The sequence below is a fragment of the Anser brachyrhynchus genome (assembly GCF_964034855.1).
Source record: "Anser brachyrhynchus genome assembly, chromosome: 7".
Taxonomy (NCBI): domain Eukaryota; kingdom Metazoa; phylum Chordata; class Aves; order Anseriformes; family Anatidae; genus Anser; species Anser brachyrhynchus.
The window spans coordinates 22,991,938-23,016,256 of record NC_137701.1 but is presented as its reverse complement, the minus strand read 5'-3'; the positions used below and the strand labels follow the sequence as shown (position 1 = coordinate 23,016,256).

General features: G+C 38.4%; 1 protein-coding gene across 5 annotated transcripts in view; it reads right to left on the bottom strand.

Moving 5' to 3' along the window:
* Nucleotides 1–14,216, bottom strand: part of GRB14 (growth factor receptor bound protein 14) — a 66,227-nt gene extending 52,011 nt beyond the window's left edge. The window contains exons 1-2 of one of the 5 annotated variants that reach the window (XM_080601287.1): nucleotides 13,569–14,216; nucleotides 11,687–11,819 (exon numbers count right to left, since the gene is read on the bottom strand). In XM_080601287.1, coding sequence (XP_080457413.1) covers nucleotides 11,687–11,819; nucleotides 13,569–13,657 — 222 coding nt within the window. In that variant the 5' untranslated portion in view covers nucleotides 13,658–14,216. Of the gene's footprint in view, nucleotides 1–1,963; nucleotides 2,916–2,957; nucleotides 3,587–3,618; nucleotides 9,053–11,686; nucleotides 11,820–13,568 lie in introns of those variants that run through there. The other 4 variants (XM_080601291.1, XM_080601293.1, XM_080601290.1 and 1 more) reach the window with 4 other exon arrangements.
* Between the last annotated feature and the right edge of the window lie 10,103 nt (nucleotides 14,217–24,319).

The following is a 24,319-nucleotide window of genomic DNA, read 5'->3' as shown; positions in this document are numbered from 1 at the left end:
GTAGTTATAAATTCCAGTTTTCCATAAATTCTATTCCTGCCATCCACTTTTGCCAGCTACTGCCCAAGCATAACAGGAATGTTACAAGACTGGCTTTATCTTTCATACTATAAATCTTCTACCTGATTGCCAAATGCCTGGTAGAAAAGAACAAAGTTATGATACTTGACTTGTACTAATGTTTAATCTTCAATGTTATTTAATAAGGTCATTGTCTCATGGGCAGAAGTACAAAGGATAAAGTACAAAATTTTATAAGAAGTAACTGAAAAGGAGCACTTTTCCAAAATCCTTTCAACTCCTTTTTGATCTTATTTCCAAAAAAAAACGAAAAAAAAAAAAAACACACACACAGAACAAACCTTTCTCTTGGTTGCTCCTGATTTCCATGAATGAGGAGTATCCTATCTGAAGATCATACCAATGAGTAGTTTTGTGGACACTTGGGTAAAAGTGAATCTCATCACCCAGTGAGTTGCCCAGAGGTGACAACCCACAAACTTCCTTTGAAAGTCCCACGTTCTCTAGTTACCTGAATACAGTAAGCTCAAACGGATTTATCATGACAAAAGCAATTAATCATATACTAGCACCTTTCAGAATACTACAGATTATTTTTTTAAACTGTGAAATCTCTTTTTTTTTTTTTTCCAAAATTATTGGTTATTAAAACACCAGAGAAAGACAGATTTGCTCTGTTTAGAGCAAGGCCTTCCTATCCAGACCACTTCAAACTGATGAAAGGATTTAAACCTTCATCTTCAGCATCACAAGCAAGACCCTTAATCTTAAGCTCTATAAAGCATTGTTTTTTCCCTGAGAAGTCCAAATTACCTTGCTCTCTCCCAGGTCGACCCTAACTGATGGATTCAGTTTCTACCTAGAAAATGAACATCTCACAAATCTTAACACAACCCTAAAGAAGTAAAACAGCTTACCACCATAACCTGAAACTAGACAACTGTTACTTCCTATCACACACATACAAACACAAAAACCCCATAGTTTGAAAAAATTCCAAATTATAAAAAAAAAAGACACCTTCAGAAATATAGCTTAATGAGAACAATCAGACATAAATATTAAAGTTCAAACAGTCAAAAATTAAAGATAAGGAAACAAAGTTAAAGTTTGAAAATCAGAATATGTACAGTTTTCCTTTAGACCTAACAAGTAATAATTGTACTAGAGAGAAATGACGTGAGGATCCATCCTGTTTACCTACCAAAATGGAGCAGCATACTCCTGTGTCATAATGCTACAACATCCTACTCAGGGTGGGGCTCAATTACGTTGGAGAAAGCCTAATAACAATGATCATACCAGCTTGGAAAAAAAATAAAAATCTCCTCTTACCACATTATTTAGCTCCATAATTTGTGATTATGGAAATGTTCACATTTTAAGAACAATGGCAAAAAGCTGAACACTATTCATTAATGCAGCTCTAAATTTCACAGTATCAAAGAGCATAATGCACTTTTCCATCCTCATAAATTCTTACAAACTTGTGAAACCCTTGCTACACAAACAGTTTTTGCAAAGCTTTTCAGCTACCTATTTCTGCAATCAATAAGTTCAAAACAAATTAAAACGCATACTGATAACAAAGTTCTGTCAACTAAGTCATAAGAAAACCCACACATTGTACAAGCTTCCCCTCACTATATAGCAGTGAATTCTAGTGAACAAACTTCCAGCCTGTTTTCTCAACATTTGATGCCATTTCTGTGTCATTATCAAGTGCCTGCAGCTGCTCACAAACTCGAGGCCTTAATGTAATCAGTAACAGGAGTTATCATAACATAAGTTATAAAAAGACTATTTATAGCCCAAGAATGCACTTGTTGAAAAAATCCAATTCTGATCACAAGGCAATCCACTATATCTTGTTTTTTTGTGGATGTATTAACTTAAGAAGCAAACAGAGAGACATACCAGAGTGCAGCGTATGCATACCTACCAGAATAGGCAGGAACAATCCATCAGTACACTAATTAGAAGCACAGGCACACCTCTAAGATAACCGATCTACATTTCTCTCTTGAGATTTAAGTATTAAATATCATGAATGCTATTGGGCTAAAATATGAGCTGATTAGCTGCAAATGAATGTTCTGCGACTGAAGCAGGAGAAAAGAAAGTTCATGCTGTTATTGGAGCAGAGGTCTAATTTCTTCTCCCTTTTAATTCCTCCTCCCACAACTGCCCTTCTTGAAAAATTTTCTTTGGCCTGATTAGCATTTTTTTTTTAATCTTCCCATTTGAGGTGACTCCCATCAGGACTCTAACATGAGAGGCATACTTAAGTATGCTGTCTTGAAGATTTCCCTTTATCTTCATTCCCAAATTGAAGGCAGTCATAAAGGAATTAATTCCCTCAGAAGTAACAGCTTTAAACAAGTTCAAGACAAACAAGGAGAATATGGCCAGTGGTCAACTGTCATCTCCCACTTATCATTACAGGATTTTACCTGATTTTTTTTTTTATGGCATCGCATACATAAAAATTACCACTGCAAAGAGTAAGAAGATCATAAAGCAAAAATTTGGAAAAACAAAACAAAATAAATACTGTACTAGTGGCTCTAGAGTTATCACATCGCAGAACAAGCAAGACTTCAGTAATCTGTTGAAAATAACTGACAGGAAGATACACATGTATAATGAATAGAAAATCATTTTACTGATCACAAATATTTAAGACTAATATGCAATACGAAGTTAATTCCACCTGGTGAAAACTAACCAGGTTTAACATTGATGTTTATGTGAAGGTACATTTTGTGTACTCAAAATTTAAATTATTTGTATTGTAGCAACATTTACACACAGAATTGTGTAATGGTGATACTCCTCACTTTGTTCTCCGTAGTTCTCAAGTTCTAATTTGAACAAATAACTCTCCGAACATCTTAACTGCAACAATCCAAAGTTATGTTAAGAACCATACTAACCATTCCTAACAGAAATTAATCTGAGTTTGAGCTCCACTCTTCAGTTAATACCCCAACACTAGGAGATGACAACGTTTTAGTACGTTTAAATACAAGTATTTTTATCATCTTACGTTAGTTTCTGTATAGTAAAATTTATGGTAAACTACATAGTGCTTTCTCCAGCTGTTGCAAAGCTTCTAATTCAAAGGAGGTGAAAGGTATAAACCTGACAGTGATCACATGATTACTCAATAAGAAACATCTGAGTTGCCAGCTTCACCAAACCTGTCGCTTTTCAGGTAATTTAACCATTCATCACTGCCAACTCTCATCTCATTCAATACTATGTAACTGTTAAACTGTTTGCATTATAAAATTAGCAGAATATGAAATCACAGAATCATTTAGGTTGGAGAACACCTCCAAAATCATGAAGTCCAACCATTAACCTAGCACTGCCAAATCTACCACTAAACCATATCCCTAAGCACCACAGCTACACCTTTTGAATATCTCCAGGGATGGTGACTCAACCCAGTTCCCCGGGCCACCTGTTCCAATGCTGCACAACCCTTTCAATGAAGAATTTTTTCCTAATATCCAACCTAAGCCTGCTCAACGTGAGGCCATTTCCTCTTGTTCTATTACTTGTTGCTTGGGAGAAGAGACAGATACCCACCTAGCTACAACCTCCTTTGAGGTAGTTTTACAATAGGGTCTCCCCAAGCCTCCTCTTCTCTAGGCTAAACAGCTGAATTCCCTCAGCTGCTCCCCATAAGATTTGTTCTCTAGACCCTTCACCAGCCTTAATTTGTACACAAAATCCAGCAGGTGTTTACAATACTAGTCAATGAGATGACGAATGCAGATCAGAACAGGACCACAGAGGTTTTATAAGGCAAGATGACAAAACCAAGTGGAAAAAAAATGAAGGAAAAATAAAAGAAACACAAAAGCACATGAGACAGTCTTATTTTCATCTTATTGAAAATGGAAACTGCTGTGGCAATAAAAAGAGAAAATGATCTATGGAGCTCTCACACAAATGCAGACATAAGCATACATGTTTAGAATTTCAGTTTAAAAACATTGGTGTTTAAGTCTTTTAAGATTTTAAAAACAATCTTTTGGGGAATAGAAAATTTCTCAATACTTTGGGAATAGTATTGCTTCAAAAAACAACAGAAGTCAGGCCTTTAAACAGCAAACCACATAATTTTTCAATATGCATCTTAATCATAATCTAGAATAGATGATACAAAATTATGAATGTCTTGAACTCAGACGGGAATGTTTATCTGTTTGGATTGAAAGACAGCTCAGACAGTGCTCCATAAAGGGGAGATGTCATTAGCTTTCTGTTTTTTAACTGAAGTCTTGCATCCCCCACCCAATGGTATCACTTACTGACAATGCCACCAATGAGAAGTCACCAGGAAAAATATCTGCCTAGAAAATACATATTTAATCATGTATCTGTCCATGAAAGGTACAGAGCTGATACAGAATGACCTAACCATCTCAGTTCTCCAGTCTAACTTCACATAAATGTACCCATTCCTGGGAATGCTTATGAGAAAGAACAGTCTTAGCATCTACCACATCTCCTTCCCTCCTGAAAATTACGAGGGTTCAGGCTGCTGAACAGTCAGAGTTTCATCTTTTAAAGCCAAAGTCAATAAAACTAAGTTATCAGAAGTAATTCAGCAATGTTAAAGCAGAAGTTCCCTGCAGCTTCAGCCGGCCTTAACTGGCAAGTCTCTTCTATATTCAAAGAAATAGAGACTGTTTTCATCGTTGCCTGCTTCAGTGACCTTGTGATTACATGGTTCTTTAGAGAGATCATGGGACCACAGCACCAGGTAGTGAACTCAGAATTCAGGAGATGAATACCAAAGCATAAAGTTTTGGAGAACCAGAGTTTACAAATTTTCAGAGGTTTTCTACACAACAAATTAGATCTATTGCAATCTACCAGAAGTTTCTTATTCCAAATACGACTTTCTGGATGGGGTAGAAGAGGCAGTTTCTTGTACTGAGAAAACAGTCCTACCAGAAAAGATAAGAAATTTCAGTTTTGACTTTCAGGCAGATGAAGCCCAAAATAATCAAAATCAAAAGAATGATCAAAATCATTCAAATCTGACAAACACTGGAAAAAAGAAGACCAAAACCTCTGACAGTGCTGATGATTCTTTTGTTTCATCAAGCTACAAATAGGGGAAAATTTAAGCCTGACTTTCGCCTGATATAAGTGAATTAAAGGGGTAGGAGCAATATCCTAGTAACCAGCAAAGTTAGAGTGACCTTGTTTGCTTGTTCATTAGAAATGGGAGGGGAGTGGAGGGGGGAAGACGTTATTTTTGTAAAGTTAGAATGTTTGGAGTCTTTGCTTGGGTTGTTTTTGGACAGTAACAAAGTACAAGGTTAATTTGTAATAACATTGACGGTTGATATGAAGTCTGACAGAAAGCAATTTCTTTTCTCCATAAGAAAGATACAATAATGAATGAACCAACAGAAAGAAGATAAAATACAAAAAGAAAAAGACAAGACTTAAACATGGGATTATTCTGAAGTTTTGCCAAGGTGATGTTTCAGACAGCTTATGCTATGCCACCTGAATATAAACCAGGCAACATTCTTTATTGCTAAAATAAGAAATTTTTCAACTCTGCCTCCTGATTCTTGCTTATATAAATCTGTGACTTTCTGCCACCGTTTTGAGATGACTGGTCAAAGCATATAGGGTGCGTGCATTAAAACAGCAAGTTGTAATAAGGCTCTAAGTAATTTTAACCTAATGTAATAGCAATAAATCCTTCTTTGGTGAGAGGGAACAGCCATTCAAACAAAGAACAGAGTATGGAAACTAGAGCAAAAACCTCCAGCTAAGTCATTGCAAAAAACAAAAAATGTCCTACTGAATCAAGTCTCCTATTAGAGACTTCAGATAAAAACCTTGAGCTCTTTAAGTTGGTTCTGTGCAGAATCTTTTTTCTGCTAATCTGTAAATTGGTTGGAAAGACTTTTCCTCTTCCCTTGTGCCTCTCAAACTGAAAGTCTTTTGTGTAATTTAAGGGGAAGACATAGCAGGAACAGATATATGTTTAGGAGCTGGAAGGAAAAAAGATTAAGAACTGGTAACAGTGGATATGTGCAATGCTCTCCAGCCTGGAAAGAAGTCCAGAAAGAAACAGACAGACTGGAATTATAGAGTAAATTTAACTAATTAATCTTTGGTTGGAAAAGATATTTCAACCCTAAGGCAGTTAAAAATAGTGCAAATCCTGGAGTAATGCTATTTAAACGAAGGTTTCCAGACCTCCTTACATCTAATACAAGCATTTGAAACCAAATATATAAAAGTAATGATGGGTGCCTAAGGCATGATCTTCCAGAACTAATAAATTTAGGGTGTTCAGACACAGTACCGTGCACAGACAAGGTAAGTGGAATTGACTGAGAAGAGATGCAAATGGCTCACCACTTTGTCTCCCCATCCTAACAGGATGGGTTTTTTTCCTTCAACTGCCCAAAACACACATTAGATGTTAAAGCACACTTTGCATTGTAAGAACAAACAAAAGAATTATTCACTTGACAGCTCAAAGAGTATGGAAAACAACCATGAGAAAGCTCCTGTCCTTCAAAATTTGAAAATGGAAGTTGAAAATGGCTACTGTGAGGAAACACAAGCACAAATTAGACCTTGCCAACACAGTTTGTACATACCAACATAATTATACTAGTAAGCACTCATTTATTTACCCAGAATAAGTTTTACCATAGTATAAAAAACAGAAAATAAAAATTTATTCTGACTTCCAAAATAAATTCTAAAAGCATTAAATGAACACCAAAGTTAGCCAATATTATAAATGATATACTCCAGATTAACTTATCAGCAAGTACTTGCTTGGACATTCACGAATTAATACATATCAATGAAATTGTTTGTGTTTTTGTATTGTTCAAAAGTCAATAGGAAACAGGTATTTTAGCCAAAAAAAATCTGTCATTAAAAAGTTTAAGTAACAGATACTTAGCAATTTACATCTGTTAATAGAATTATCTGTAAATTTTTCAAGGATAAGGTTTCAAGAGGGTACACTAAAAGACCCTAAATTACAACCATAAAAAAAATGGTACTCGAATTACAACAGTCAAAGCTCAATATAAATCAAAAACTTAGAATAGCACACATTTAAAGAAACATATTTTCCTTGCCATGAAGTTCCCCTCAGTTCTTCTTTTCCAAAGAGCTTCACATGAAAATCTTTGTAATGCAAAAAGGGAAGTGACGTTTCACTACAATCAAATATGTATTTGAGGTTTTTTATATAATTGATTTCCAAGAAGGAACATTGTGGGAGTATATTTGGATTCTAAATGATAAAAATATCTACTTGTTTAGAACATCAAGAAAGACAAAAGAGGCAAGATATTATACCAAAGAATTGAGTGTTCCTCACCTTGAGATTCACTTGAGTTTTATTTTTGCACTTCTAATTGAACTTAAAGAAACAAGGCACTAATTACCTTGAACTACTTTTGTGATGAAACACTTTTTGGCTTATCCTTGAGCAGGGCAAGAACTGTCACTCCAGTGCAAATGATTCAGGCTTTGTTTTCAGAAAGACTTAAAAAGAAAGCTTTCATAACTATAGTAACATGGTTTTAGTTCATTTGACCGAAGAAAGCTGGAAGTATACTAATGAACAGAAAATTATATATTTTTTTACAAGTAACATTTTTCCCTAGTAATATCCATTTTGATCTTAATTAGAGACAAAAGGATGAGTTATTCATTTTGAAAATTAAGACAGCTAATGCACATGTTTTACATGTTCAGTTCCTTGCCAGTTCTTAGAGAACACAGACTCCAAGACACAATTAGATTTCCATATGTGAGCTCACATACTCCACATAATAACAGAAAACACCTAATCCAGTGTCATGAAAGGCAACATTTCCCACCATGTACCGAGTTGACCGCGTTGCATTGGGCATGAGGGGAAAGCCAGATGTTGTTTTTTTTTTGCGTTTTCAAATAAAAGTCTTCCACCCTGAACATAACATTTAGTTTATGTGAGCATCTATGACACTATTCATATCAAAAGCACCCAATCCCCTCCTACATTTCTTGCAGGGACACCAAACTTGATGGTTTCATACAGAGTAGATTTCACAATCCACAAAGTGGTCTTGCCAACTATACATTCAGCTGTTGATTTCATCTCCAGATTACTCCCTTAAGGACAAAGATATTAATCCCATAATCCCACTCCCATTCACACTGCATCTCAAAGTTCTCCTTCCCAAACACGGGTGTGATCAGCTCCATGGTACCACCTCCATGAAATGCTCCATTGAGAACAGGTCAGCTGAGGAACAAGTCTGCCTGCCTCAGCATGGTCAATGCAGACATTCTTTCCATTCTCCTGGCTCCCGTTTCTCTCTCCAGGAGAATAAAATTTGTCACTATACTGACTCTGTGCTATTACTGCTTATTTTTGAACCCTGTCATTCCCCTCTCCCTTTTTTAAATTAAAAAAAAATAAATAAATAAAAATTCAAGGTTGCCTCTTGAAGTAAGCTTGTTCTCACTACTGCTAACACGTTAGGATTATGAGTCTGTGAGGATATAACACAAAATTATTCCAAACAGCAGGAGGAAGAATGAGACCAACAGCTGTGTTTTTGAGGCAGACCAAGTAATGTTCGGACACAAAGATTTCCTACTTCCCAAACATAGAGGCAATTCACCATTCCGCTATGTGCTTTTTTTAACAATTTGCTGTTTGCTCCACAAACAGATATGCTGTTCGAGCAGCATGTTCATTTATGATAAAAGATCGTGAAAAGACAGTAAGAACATCAGTTTAGAAAAACAAGAGTTCTAAATAACATTAATAATCTACTCAGAAAAAGAGAGATATTTAAGAACTTCAGCCTTTCAGATGTCACAGGTGTTATGAATACGAGAGTGGTAATGTCACAGAGATATTTCTGACAACTTCTTTTTTCCCTGGAAATAGAAAATCTTTTCTGGAGATAAAAATAAGACAAAAGAGGCATGAATTCTTTTTTTTCTTTTTGAAACACATATTTTGATAATAGTTACCTATTAGACATAAGTAGAAACTCACTCTGTAATTTCTCTTTATTATACCTGAAATTAAAAACACAGCAGACGAAGAAACTAAATCAGAAAGAAAGCAATCTAAAAGAATCATTGAAAACATATGTAGATCATCACAGAGAGAGCAGAAATTATTCTGGCAGCTGTCAATGCTGTATACAAAAAAAAAAAAAAAAGGAGACGAAGAAAAAGAGTGCTTAAGTGTACCTGGTTCCTCTCGTTTCTCTTAAGAGTTAGGAAATTATCACACTGCAATAGTAATATCCATGACCTTCAGGGCTATATTCAGTTAGGGGTTTGTATAGTGATTAGGTATATGCAGAAGGAGCCGTGTAGGCTAACCCAGAACATGATGTGGAAATACCACATTTCCAAGCACAGCCCCCACAGCTAACTATGGGAAGTCAAGGCCACAGCTTGCTCCTCCTCTTTGCACACCTGCTTAGCATCCACTCCCTCTCCTTTTCATAGCTAAGTAATTTCACAAAGATATTAGAAGACGTCAACCTGAATTTCAGAGATACAAGTTTAACTCAATACTTGCCATTTGGTCATAACCTTTGATAACTTCAGATTAATAACAAAAGAATAGCCGTGCCATGTCTGACAAAAGGTCTGCGTAGCCAAGTACCATTTCTCCAGCAGTGGCCATACACAGATACCTAGGTAAAAGGCTTTGTGACGAAAACTATGGTCTTGTTAAAATGCCTCCGGCAAATATGAAGACTCCTCTCTATTTTTCTGCACTCTGGAAAATGGATCAGGCCCTCTGTAGACACTACTATTATTTTAACTTGCTTTGGCAAGTAAACCAATGTTTCCTGATCCTGCTTTTACCAGAGAGTACTACATTCTTCAAAGGTAAAACGGAAGAAATTAAAGGACTGCAAGAAAAAACTGTCACAAAAGGTATAACAAGAGCCCGTCTGAAAAAACAGAAGTGAAATCAGTGAAGCCATGAACTTCAGTTTCTCAGAGACTAAAGCTTACATTTAGCTGGCTTAACTGATCATGCCAGTCAGTAATTTTAAACATGACAGGCCCCAAAAGCAGCCAGTTGAACTTTCAGTGTTAAATCATGCTTGGGAAATCTACTTTCCAGTTGCAAGCATGAAGACTACCACAATGAGTGCAATTTAAGCTAGCAACAAGAGTTATTTGAACTAATTTTTAAAATGTGACTCCTAGTCCTTATGTTCTGAAAGATAATGTTACCAGTTTGGTGGTTTTCTTGCCTCTGCAGAAAGACTGTCAGTGCATAGGCATGAAACTAACATGATTTTACCCCATTGCATTTGCAGTGCTTACATATAAACTGACCAGAAATACTTCAAATTAGCATTGCTGTTGTAGGAAAGAATTAAAAGTGATACAAATAGTCAGAAAGACACCACAGCTGTTTTTAGAAAACATACAATATATGACAAGATTGAATCAGTGGAGTTTCCCAGACACATACATGATTTTCACAAGAGATGGGAGGGAAAAATAAGAAAATGTTTCCCATTAAGGTGTCCACCCAGAAATTTCCTAGTAAAGTCTCTGGCATCTATTCTTCCCAGCAGGTGCACAGAAACAGACATGGCTGGTCAGCTTCAGAAAGGTTAATACAATTACAAGAAACTTCAACTTCCACACCATTTCTTGATGCAAATTTAAAAACTGAATTAGCAACATCAGTAAAAGTTCTTACACCTCCAATATCGCTCCTAAAGCTGTTAAGACAGAGATCTTGCAGACCACCAAAAAAAAGAGAATGTGAAGGAAGTAGCACCCTTAATCTCGCAAGTGTTCCTTGTCAGACTTCTCTTCAGTCTCAAAAAAAGAAAAAAAGGAACAGGTAAGCTTCTAAGGAGCGAAAGAGATCTTCAACACCAGTAATCTCCATTAATTGGAAACTCTATCCTCTATCCCTGCTCAGGAAAACAAATACACTGCTTGCAAACAGAACTAAGAGCACCACCAGGTGTGTTTGCCCACTCAGAACTTCCCTTGGCTGACATTTTAAGGTATTTATAGAAATATAGTAACATCATCAAGACATATATATACAGATGTATAACATCAACTACACACACACACACACACAATATACACACACATATATAGAGACACACGTATAACATCAACTATGCACATAGATACAAAATATAGCCACGTACACAGCATTTGTTCCTTCCCCTTCAGTTTCTTTTTTATTCCATTATCCTTGCAAAATTAGACATCCAGAAAAAAGGAGCTGATCAGTGATTGTTAAAGCCCTCCATGCCATAGAACTGATGACAATAGTTGGAGGTAGGGAGGAGGAAAGAAATTAACTTCATATTTAAGGATGTAAAGTATTGCCTGCCCATGGTTCGGCTTCATCCAAAAAATCTGTACAGTCCAATTTAGACTCTGTGTAAGAATAGTCATGTCTTAAGACACAGATTCCGAAACCTCATTGCCTACAAGCACTGATGATCTCCAGGGAAAATTTCACCAAATTACAGAAATATGGAACACCCTTATTAGAAAAATATTTTAATAGGTAACTTGGGTTTTCTTCAAGCCTTCATGAAACCAATTTAGTATTTGTCAAATAATAATTTAAAAATCTTACCTGTTTTTTTCTTGAAGTTGCCTTGGGCAACAGACTGGCTGACAAAACGGATGCGAACGGAGAGCAACACAGCTCAGGAAAAGGATTTGGAATTGATGGGATCTCCAAAACACTGTCATCTTTCTTTGTTCTCCTATTTCAACAGAATACATAATAAAAAGAGATAATTACAAAAAATGCTGTTAAAATTACAGTAACCAACTACAGTGCATGCCATACTAAGGCACTAATGCCACGATATTTTCTGGTTGCAGTAATTAGCTTTTTTGTGCAGTTATTTTTTAATCAGTAGGCTGAATCTATTAACATATAGTGCTTAACTCTACTTGAAAGCAATCCAAGTACTCAGCTCTGAATATAAAGTTGTTTTAATATGTGTAAGTCTTTGCAGACTACGAGCATGGATATATTTATATTGGCTCCTCAGGACATTAGTAAATATTTTGTTGTCCCTGTGTTCATGCCATTCCCTATGTACAAATATTACAACAGCAGACGCATGCAACTTCTCAGGAATACTTCCCAAGTACATCACAACTATATATTGAACAAATTGAAACTTTTTTTTTTTCCCCAGGATCAGGAGTCGAAGTGATTGACAAGACAAAATAGTGCAAAGCAAATGAGCGTATACTCATTTCCATCTTCAATTACTTTTGTATCTGAATCTCCATAGCTCCATCACAAAATAAATGTCTCAGTAGTTTCAGGTGACTTAAATATATCTGTGTCGTAAATATCACCAAGCAGCACTTGCAAGAGTTTGGAAGCTAATCGCTGCTGTACTTGCTGAAGAGCTGCGTTAAGCACTGGTTTAAAGTGCTGCATTAATAACACGGTTGGCTAAAATGCTGGGCACATTACCCTGCATGGTTTTCTCACACGGCAAATATCAAAGAGCACTTTTTCTACTTGATTTCACTTGGGGAGCAGCACCCAAAGCACCCCAGGTATTTGACTCTGGCAGCGCATAATGAGATTTCTCTACATGTGTGAGTTGATGACTCCAAGCTTAATGTTTAACTTTATTACATTCATTATTGTCGTTTGAGATTTCTCATACTAATTGGTATAAAAGTGTGGAAAACCATCAAGGTAAGGTAACAAAGCGGACTGACGATGGTTTTCTTTCTGGAAACCCACACAGCACATTCCTTTAACGTGATACCCAGCATTAAGAAGGGGTGAAAAATAGTGTATGCAGCATTTCAATATTTCCTAAACTTGATCGGATCGGATGCTTCATAAAAAAATAAAATAAAATAAAATTTGGCTCGCAGTTTCCCGGACTAAAAATAAAGATCAATGGCTTTCAGACTAGCCTCAGGGGTAACAAACACAGCGCGCACATCCCCAGCAGCAGCAGTGACAGCAGCATCGCTGCGGTGAGGCAGCTCTGCCCAGCGCCGGGGGAAGCCGCTCTGACAGCGAAGTAGCGGCTCGGGTGGGCTTGGCGAGGCGGGATCGGCAGCGGCGTCCCTCTTCGCCTCAAACTGGGAAACCTCTTAGAAATAAAAAAGGGGAAAGAGACGGGGGGAGACGCACCCGCGGCAGCAGATGCGCCGCACGAACCCCTCCCGGGGCACCATCATCCCACCCAGCAACTTTTCAGGGCACGTTTCGGGGCCGGCAGCCCGGCGCAGAGCCCTCCCGCCCGCCGTTAACTTTCCCCTCGCCGCGTGTCCCAGCGCCGGCCCCTCGGGCAGTGCCGCTCAGCCCCGCCGAACAACTCCCCGAGCCCCGGGCAAGGCCGGGCCAGGACCGCCCCGCCGCCGCTTCGCCCCCTTCTCCGCCCCCCCCGGTGCAGGCACCCCCAGCCCCCGGACGGCAGCGGGCAGGGGCCGGGGCCGGGCTGGCGGCGCCCTTGGGACCCCGGTCTTACCTGTCGGGGGGCGGCGGCGGTGGGTGCCGGCCGGGGGAGCGCGCCTCGCCCCGGGGGCCGGGCGGCACGGCGGGCAACGGGGCGGCCATCGGCGGCGGCGCCGTCCCGGCAGCGCGGCAGGCACGTCGGCGAGCGGTCCCGGCGCTGCCGGGCGGAGGCTGCTCTCGGTTGCGGAGGAGGGGGGACGCGGCGGGGAGGTGGAGGGGGGGAAGCGCCGCCCGGGCGGCGAGCGGCACCGAGCGCCTTCCCCGGCACACGCCTGCGGGCGGCGGCGGGGGCGGGCGGCGGGGAGTGGGGGGGGGGGACCGACCCGTGCCGTCCCGCCTGCCTCGCCTCGAACCTGCCCCGGCTCGGGGCGGCGGGACGGGCCTGCCAGGGGGTCGGGGAGGGTGCGGGGATGGGGAGCCCCCGCTCCTGAGGAGGCCGCCCCGGCGGGCAGCCCCCAACGGCCGTAACGGCTCCCAGAGCGCCGCGAGGCTCGGCCCGAGGCTTCCCCGCCCCGCTGCCCGCGCGGTGACCGCCGCCCGACGGGCCTGGGCCGTCTTCTCAGCACCACACAAATCATTAACTGAGCCGCCCGGTGCTTCTGCGAGGTCGGGAGTTGGTGCCTGTGCCTTGCAGAAATAAAAGATGAACAGAGCTGGGAAGTAAAGGCGTTACCTTTGTGCCAAGCAAGCAGCTTGTGGGAAAGCTGGGTGCCCAGCTGGGCCAAGGATGCGGGTTGAGCCGCGGCTCCTGAGAGCGCAGCGTGGGCAGCTTGGGCCTCAGCCTGCTCTGCTGCGGCCTGTGCTGCTGAGGAGCACGGCTCCTGCCCTGGTGTGTGTACACGCAGCCCTGTGTGCCGGTTCCACGGCTGTTTATACCAGTGTCATCCCGTTACCAAATAAAAATCCCCCCTCGCTGTCTGAAGAGCAGTTACACATCACTGAGCAGAAGGGGTAAAAGTGCGGAAGTCATTGGATCTGGTGGAGAGGTGAATAACTTGAGCCTAGCCCAATGCCTGGCAGAAACAGCTGTATGGAGAAACCTGATTTTATTCGGCTTCCTCAGAGGCAGTAACTGAGAATACAGAATGTCTGGGGACACATGTGCTTTTCTGTTTTCCTGAGCCCACTGAAGAAATCCTCACACGCACGCCAAAATTTTCAACCAGAGAAAGATTTTTTTTTCCAAAATAGTAGCAATACGCACAGTTTTCATTTTAGCTGAGTTGCAGATGATTTTGCAGGACATTTGTTTTCAATGAAACTAAGGATTCCTTGTCTTCTAAACAGTTCATTCTCTGTTATGCTGTCAGCCAAAGTGTGAGTGCGAGTTGATTAAGAATTCTTATATACAGGGACTGGCAAACATATCTGGAATTTTACACTGTCGGATGATTGATTTGATTTGTTTGTTGCTTGCGAACAGCTATCTTTTTATACATTTGCACAGGCCAGACTAATTTTGTCTAACTGATTCACTGGTGTATATATACATGGCATGTTAAACTTCGCTTTCTTCAAAAGAATAGAAGAAAGGACAACTGGTGTGTGTGTTATAGGCAGAAAACTGGGCTCAGGAAGAAATAAAAACCTTCAGGTGGCAATTCCATGCTGATATTAATCAGCATTTTAAAAGTTTAACCACGAAAAGAAAATATGTTTTGACTTTTCACCCAGTCAGTGCAACTTATTTCATAGCTGCAACCTAACATACATGGTAGGTTTTTGCGTCTTTGGCTTAGTCATGTAATTGGTTTAAAATGGCAGGCAAATAAAAAAATCACAATTAGAATATTAACAAACAAATTAAATACTTCTGCATTTCCAAATAACTTTGCTACAATTCCAATGAGTCATGACAGCAGAAAAGGAAAAATCAACAAAGATGTAATGCTATTATAATTTCACTTGAATGTAGTAATTTAAGAAAAAAAAAATGACTTTAAAATTTTTAATTTTTCTACTTCTCATAGTCTGATGCTTGCTGCTTCCAGTGCTTTCTGTGAGAATAGTGCCACACAAGAAAATACAGTCATCCAAACACTGAGGTACAGAAAGATCTAAGTGATTGCTCCAGAATAGAACAGGAAACATTGCATAGGTGAGAATGTGAAAGTTTCTTCTGACTTACTGTTTCTCTCCTTTCAAACAATTGTAAGAATAACAGTGCCTGAACTCTACGAGTTTTCTGAGAGCATTTGACCTAGTCTCTGTTCAAGAGTAACCTTTTTTAACTTTTTCTTTGAACAAGTTCAAACCCAGTCACCTTTGATGACAATTAATAATGTTGGTATTAAAAGGCTCACAGATTTTTGCTATGCCCCAACACCAAAATACTTGTTTACAATACAGTTGAACTGTGTGACTTGACTTCATTTTTATCATAAATGCACCTAAGCTGCCTACTCTTTCGTACTCTGCTTCTGCAGCACAATAGCCCTCATTCTAAGACAATTTCTCTAAAACTAAACTTCTGGGCATTCTTCAATCCTCAACTCAATAGATTTGTTTTCTCTTTAAAAATTTTTAATTTTTAATTTTTTAATTTTCTGTTAGCCCTAGTCATATCCAGGTGTTTATCAAGTAAAATAAAAACTACATATCAAAAAAAAAAGCACAACAGATTCAAGCTATTCAGTATGCACCCCACTTTCAGAAAATCAGGCTCTCCAGTTCTCAAAAGCCTGTGTGCTATTTAGAACTACAGCACTTGATTAATGTGATAAAATTATGCCTTTAATTAGAATAAACTTTCACAGTTATTACTGACAAAGTGAAAGTTTAAAAAATCCAAATTATCTGTGATTATCTCTAAAAAATATGGATTTTTTATTTCACCCTTCCACACATTCCCCCTTGTTTTAATCAAGGTATTTTGAATTTGTTTTTGTGGCCTGGTCCTAGAAAGTTTCACTATCATTTCTTAAAGATGGTTACACTAAGAGAAATAATAACATACTTTTACACCATCTTCTGTCATAGTAACAGTAGCAGAGGAAAGGATTCTTTCTACTGAACTGCTAGGTTGGAGCAACAGAACTAGCTAGTTATTCCAGTGCAAGGCTATAACCAGGCCCAAGTCTTGTTTCCCAATGTAAAGTTTCCTCTACAAGTACCCTAATGTGAACTGCATCAAATGTAATATAGAGGGTCATCTTAAAAATAATAATAATAATACTTTGTCCAGTAAAAAATGGCATTCCCCAAGATGTAAATCTGAATTTGTAATTTATGTGTCTGTTACATCGATGCATATAGAATACACTGAACACAAACTGACTTTTCTTGTTTGTGGTCCCGACACTATGAACTGTGCATCGTTCCTCATTCCTGAACATTTTGAAAGCTCATTTTTAACTTTGAAAACTGGCCCATCTGTTTGGGCAGTACTTCAAGAGAGCCAAATTTATCCTATGAACACTCAGAGATATCAGTATCTAACTTCTTGGCAGTAGTGCATAACTCTTTGGAAGTTATCTGTGGTTGAACGTTTTGTAGGAGTTTTGCCTATTATTACAGCGTGCATTTAATGTTAAGTTTAGCATTATTGTTGAAATGTGTACCTTCGACTGCAGATAGGGAAAAGGTTCCAAGGGATTAAATCAGTACCACCAGTCTCAGTATTTTCCAGAAGCTGCTCTTCACCCTAATCTGAAACTCCCTCTGCGTGTACTTACACAAACCACAGCACAGTAATGCTGTGGTGCTTCCCCCAACTTAATTTTCTTCTTCTGCTCTTACTGTTGAGAAGAAGCTTTGTGCTCTGTTTTGTTGTTTGCTTTGGGCTTGGGATTTTTTTCCCCATTGAAAGGCAGGAACACTTAAGTGTACTTTCATAAGGAACTTGAGTACAGGATGGATTTTATTGCTATCTTTGACAGGAGTGTTTGCTATTTCAATAGCAAGTTCTGTGATTCCCTGTGACAGCTTTGTCCTCAGACCAGAACATCTCCCTTTTGGAATTTTCCCTTGAACTGTAACACAAGAACAGAATTAAATTCAGTGCAGGGTTTTGAGAGTGATACCCTTCAAGTCAATCAAATCAAAACAAGAGCTTATGATTTCTGAAAGAGGTCTTTGTAGCTAAAACCAAATAATTAGGTTCGGTATAGGGTTGACTGGATGTCATGTAGGACCTGTGAGATGCAGGTCAGACAACATGACATACTGGCTTCTGCTTCCTCAGCCTGAGGTTGTATGATATCGATCATTCAGCAGCATCTACAATAAAACGTGTATTAGGTGGCGTGACCTGCACTGGCCAACCTTGAAATTCTTTAGGGCATAAAGTTCCTTTCTAAAAAGAGAGCACTGTAATAGTACAGGGTGAACATTACATATGTATGGATTACATTGGCTAGGTTTTCATCTAAAGGGTCTAACTCTGCTAGACTAGATGTAGTCTGGGTAGTTGTGGATGGATGAACCGCATAATATACTGCTACGGTTATTTCTGGAAGTGAATAGTCAAGTCTCAGGAAACCAATGTAGCCATGCCAATGTTTGTGTTGATAGCTTTGTAATGGAAGAAACATTTTTCTTTGAATACATTTCTCTGTTCTTAATTATCTCTTGTAAACATTTGATAATTAATGTTTCATTAGCACCTCTGGAATAACTACTGTGAAGAGTGGACAACTTTAAACGTCAATAACAGAATATTTAGTAAAATTTAAAAAGTGATATTTCACAACAGCAGAGTATTGCTGATACTTTTTACAGCCCTTTTTCTAGAACTTTGCCTTATACAGAAAACATAATTTCTGACCTTATATACCTTCAGAATATTTTACACAAACATATAATTACTATGAAGTGAAGGGTGCAGGCGACTATGCTATCTTGTACTCTTTGTGTTTATCCAGAATGTAGAAATTCAGTGTCTGTAATGTCAGTTGTTGGAAATCAGATTCAAGGTCCTTTAACAGTAGTCATTTTGTAGAATGGGAAATAAAATGCAAGCATTAAAAAAAAAAAAAAGGAATGTAGAGCTAAAATGAGACTTTTTACAAACAGCCACACTACTTCTAAATCACAGCCATTTCTGAGCTGCTGCCAAGGACACTGAAGCATTAGTACCATTAGTACCAGACAAAGCATATCTCCTGATATGCAGAATGAGGAGGGGAGATGTGGAGTTATTTGGGGCAAAAAGGAACAACCTATCTGGTCAGCCTCAAGTAAGATAGCATTTCACTTTTGTTATCAGAATAACAAGGTTGATATAATAAATTTAAAGACAATATTAATTCTGTATTTTGAAAAAAAATACATATGTACGGTGATTCATTTACCTAAATGCAGGGATCTAGTACCAATTTAGATACCTATTCTACCTTGCCCTAGGAAGATATGGGTTTCCTGTTCATCCTCTGTCGTATATGACAGCCCAGTGTGTATGTTTTAGAAATTCTTGGACATTAAATATTTCACCAGATATTTGTATTTAAGTGCCTGAATTTTACTCACATTGTTTCTTCTTTGCTCCTGTAACATGCAGCTCACAATAGACCATGCATGACTTTATGAAACTAAATGAAAGTCTAGTAACTTCAGACATGCTGCATTGTAAAGTTGGATTTTGGTAGCTTTCATTAGATCTAAGAAGGTTTTTCTCTCATTCAGGGAATAGTAAGAAAATTAAATGTGATTGTGTACATATCTTGTGATGTGGGGAGGAATTTATCTCTTCCAAAATCACTGAAATAACTTAGCCTAGATTTGCACCCTCAAATTTGCACCAGCCCTGATGTAGCAAAGCAATTTCTAAATCAACCTACCTGTGTTTGTGCAATGTAAAATGCCTTGAAAATGGGCTCTGAAATGGAAAGCTTTGATGAATCTTAATGATGGAGTAATTACATTGCTCCCAAATGACAGAAAGTAAAACAAACAAATGCTTATCTGGCCAGCTGGAATTCCTATGGTACTGCATCTGTAGGATAACATATCTGCCACTATTTTAATACATCACCTGGTAGGGTATTTAGTACTCTTGGAATAAATTAATCCCACAGGATTTACACAAAGAGTATTTGCCCTATCTCAAGAGTTTTTTCCAAGAAATCTATATTCAAGGAATGTAGTATTTAATAAACCTTTGAAAAAATCAACCTACTGTTCATGTTTTAAAAGCATTGTGCTGACTACTTGGAAGTTATTATATTAATAGGTTATTAATGCAAATGTCTGTAATTCAGAAACCCTACCTAACAATGACAATCTCAGCACTTACTATGAACCTAATTATCACAACATCAGTACACCTAACATTTTAATGTATTTATTCCCTTCATACGGATGAGTAGATGTTTGCATCCTTATGTGCCTGAATGTCTTTAAAAATTAACCCTTAATGGGTGTTTAGAACATCTGACTTTAGACACTCTAGCAGGGCAGCTTGGCCATTTAACACAGAGGCATAGAACTTCCATGGAGAGAGACAGAAGACTCCAGAGATCAGCTGAAAGCACCTAAGGCTTTTAGTGCTGACAGCCATCCCAGAAGACCTTTTGGTTTCCTGTGACTACACTGGAAACTTAGGGTGAACTGTCTTCTGACTTAAGCATCTCAGGTAGCTGTTAAAAATTAGACAATGCAATTAATTTGCTCCGTGACTTTCTCATGATCTAATGAAATTTGTGGCTGAGCAAGGAATGCAAACTCTGAGTCCAAAATTAGTTCTCTAGCAATCAGGCCATCCTTCTGTATAACTATAATGAAGCTTTCTTGTTTCTAAAAATAAAAAAGCAAAATATATTAATACTTCAGTACTCCTGACAATAAGCTTTAAATCTGGTCTAAAAGGTGATCCTCCATTGAGCTGTGGAAAAAGGTACATTTTCCTTTGCTTTCAAGTTTATTGAAGCTGTACGCTGCAGCTGTTTAGTAGCCACTCTTCTTTCATTTTAAAAGCAATTTTTTCCTAATAGTCCTAATTTTACCGTTACAAATAGCACAATTTCAAAACACTGAGTATAGGCATCCTACTGGTCCACTTTTGTGTATTTATGAAGGAGACATTACATAAGACATGAATAATAACGTACAAAATAATCCCAGAGAATAGTGTTTCACTCAGTGGTCCTCTAAATTCTAGTAAGTCAAAAGAATCTTACAGAATTTTCCCTTGGAGGGGGAAGGGAAATGAGAAAACTCACTACTGAACATGTTCATAAATAATTTGCACCTGACTTCAAAGAAAATTAACATCTGATGTATCTGAAGCATTTGGGCAACAGGCATACAAACTGAGATCACATCTGAAATTAGGAAAATTATTAGAGCCACTCAACATTTTTAAATTCAACCTTCAGTGTCCTCAATCAGTTTCATGAACTTAGCTCAGTCCATTGTTTGAGAATTCAAAGATGATAAACCAAGTCATGTTTTTTTGTTTGTTTATAATGTTCTTTGGACTTACTTTATAAAACAATAGAAATGTAGTTTTCAGACTCCTAAGCCTCTTGAACTTTCATTGTATCATCCAAGAAGAACTATTGAACCGATGTGTTCCCTTTTCATAAGTCAGGGTTTTTATAAAGCCATGTTAGACACAGAAGTTGGTATTCTGTCTTACTGCTGGATTTCTGTGCTACTGGATCACTCGAGATTACCTACCCATTCCTCATAAGCAACAAGCACACAGTCACATTTCTGTCAAATTAGCCACAGTGCATGATAAAGAATCTGTAGTGGCTTTATGTTTCTATGTTGACTTTATGCAAGCTGTAGGAGGACAGACAGTATCTGATCTGGCATAAAGCCTACTGGTAAAAATTCAACCCACCAAAACTCTTAACGAATTTGAACCAACGAAGTGCGTTTGTGGATGTTTGAGTCCCATGGCTATGGCAGCTCTGATCAAGGCCTTAAGTCAATTTTAGTCTGTTGTCAAGCCATGTCAGAGCCAATACTAAGCCTCTGACCAAGAAATCAGACTAAAGCCAGGTTGTGTCACTGAAGGTGACACATGAAATGCCCTAACTTTGCACGTTTGCCTAACTGTGCATGTTAGATGGTGCCTTAACTGAATTCCAATTTACATTCTGCAAACCTGCGTGGTTTTAGTGGGAGAAATTTTTCACTGTAGCTGGAAGTAGTCCATTGCATACTGCATTCAGCACAAATGTAATTGCAGTTCAGCAGTTGGTGAATTGAATTTTTTTTTGCATGGGCTGATTTGCTTCATTGCAGCTTAGATTGAGGAAAAAATGGATGTACAGTTTTCACAATATTTTGATTTTCCATGTGGAGTAAGAAGCCATCATCTAAATACGAGGCTCCCAAACATTCTACTTTCAAAGCAGCTTTAAAAGGTGTATTCCCATTTCTTTTATTAGCACAGTCTCTTCAGAACATTTCTCTTTTTGTTTATTTGAAAGGAAAATCTACCGTTAAGTGATTTGTTAAGATGTTTAAAACCCATTTTCTACAGATAGTTTGTCTGGCTCTCAAGCAAGAACGTAGGCTTCTATTATAACATATTGAGAGCTTTTAAAACCAAAGCAATTCATAATAAATTTATTCAAATTGACACATTTCTGGTTACAATCTCTTCATTATTTCTTCAGAGTTATGAAACATGAATTATATCACTGTAACCACACCACCAGTCAAGGAAATCTAATTTGCCATGAAGTATGTTTGTGTAGTCATTGTGTAGCTCAAGGCATACATCAGATTATTTCCTTGTACTGTTTCATATATTAGTGTTATTCCAAAGCCTAGAGTGGTATTATAATCTCATCACATGCAGTTTTAAAAAATATTCTTACACAGCAGGCTCTAAAAATACATAGCTACATAACAAATTAGAAAAAATTACATCACTAAAATCTATTAGACATACATCGAAGTGTATCTCAGATTATTTTATATATTTCAAACACTCTGTTTAAGCAGTACATGTATTTTATCATTGTAGCTAACCAACTAGCCAGTATTATATTCAATTCAAATTAAAGCTGAATTAAATTAACACAGCGTAGAAATCCTGAATCATGAGAATAGAATCATTAAAATGATCAACATAAATGAAAAAAAGACTTTTTAAAGCAAAATGAAAAGGTTCTCCATAAGTGTTTTTTCCTCTTATACTTGATTTATTAAATTCTTCTAACAAGAATGAAGTGAATTATATATATATATATATGTATATTAAAGAAGCTGATAGCCTCTTTTACAGCTTCTTAGGATGGAAAGATTTTTTTTTCTCTCTCTCACTTTGCTGTCAGAAATGAAAGCCTGAGCTGCAATTATTAAAGGTCTGAATTTGCATTTTTCAGCAATCCAGAGAAATGAGAGCAGTTATTGTTATGATCATTATCAAGTTCTTTGTCTACACATCTTCTAACAAAGTTGTTGGTCAGCTGTTTGTTAGATGCCCTTCCAGTTATCAGATAATCTCATAGTAGATCAAAAAGAACAGCAGATTAAAATGATAGCTTTGTATACTCACAGATGGTAAATCCTCTATAAACTAAAGCAACTGGATGCAGTGCCTAGTGCTAGCAGCTAGCGCAGAAAATTTACAGAAGCTAAAAATACAGTGATGGATTTATTTGTTAATAGCTGATAGGAGTATGTCTCCAAACCTTGTTCTCTCTCCTAATCCTTCTTGTTGAGACAGCAAGGCTAGACAACAACTTAGTACTAAAAACTCCCCTAAGCCAAGACCTCTGAAGCTTATTGTACCTTGAAGAGCTAGTTGAGGGAGAATGTTAAAGACACAAAGGCTCTTGATAAGACCTTACTGGCCTGACCTGCCAGTGAGAGGGAATAACTTGAGAGAATAGAGCTCAGATCCTTTCTGGAGTAGTGGGAGAGGCTATCTTCTCTGCCAAAAATCAGTCACCTTCAGATCACCATTTAACAGAGCTGATTGAGTAAAACAGGCCACCTTTCTCTGTGAATGAATCCATACAGACCTGCCTTGGACCATCTCCAAAGCCAGCTCATGCATAGACCTTCTGAAATGGTGTTCTGAGACATATTTGCTATAAGCACCTGACAGGAAAAAGTGAAAGCCAAACAGAGGTTTACTGTACCTAGGGAGAGTTGAAGTATGAGTATTTTATTTACAGTTTCACCTGACAAAGCAGATTTACTTGTTTTTCTGTTGTCAGATACCTGCTTATCCCTAGTCTTAATATGGAACCAATGTGGAAAGATGGAGTCTCACATAGTATCTTCTGGTAAGTAAGTCTCTGCCCCGTCTCACTGCAAAATCTGTTGTGGCAACAGTTACTGTGAAAGACACTTCACAAGCTCTTGGTCCACCTTGTTGTGCTCTACATGTGCTACAAGTGAGCCATGGATGTGCTAGAAGGGCCTCCCCTATAAACAAGAGGTGGTATGGCACCGTGGTGAGGCAGGCATACACAACTCTTCTGAGTCTGCTGCACGGACGCAGACAAGGCATTCTGACCTGGAAGGCCTTCAGAACTGCTTGGCAGCAGTCATATAGAGCAGTTGAGGTATTGCCACTGTTTCCAGAGTTCAGGGAATTAATGCTTTTCCAGTGTCCGTCTGCGGCATAACTAAGGGAACAGAAATAATTTAACAGGTACTGTAACTTGTTTTCATATTAGGATTCAATTTTTCAGAGAGTAATAGTGAGAATATATCAAATTGTTGACCCTTTGCAGGCAGGCTTCAACATAAATTAATTGTTGTGTAAAAAACTGAATTTAATGTTTACGATGCAATTTGTCACTGGAATGGAGGCTCAATTAGAGTCTCAATGATTTACTAAAGACATTTTAA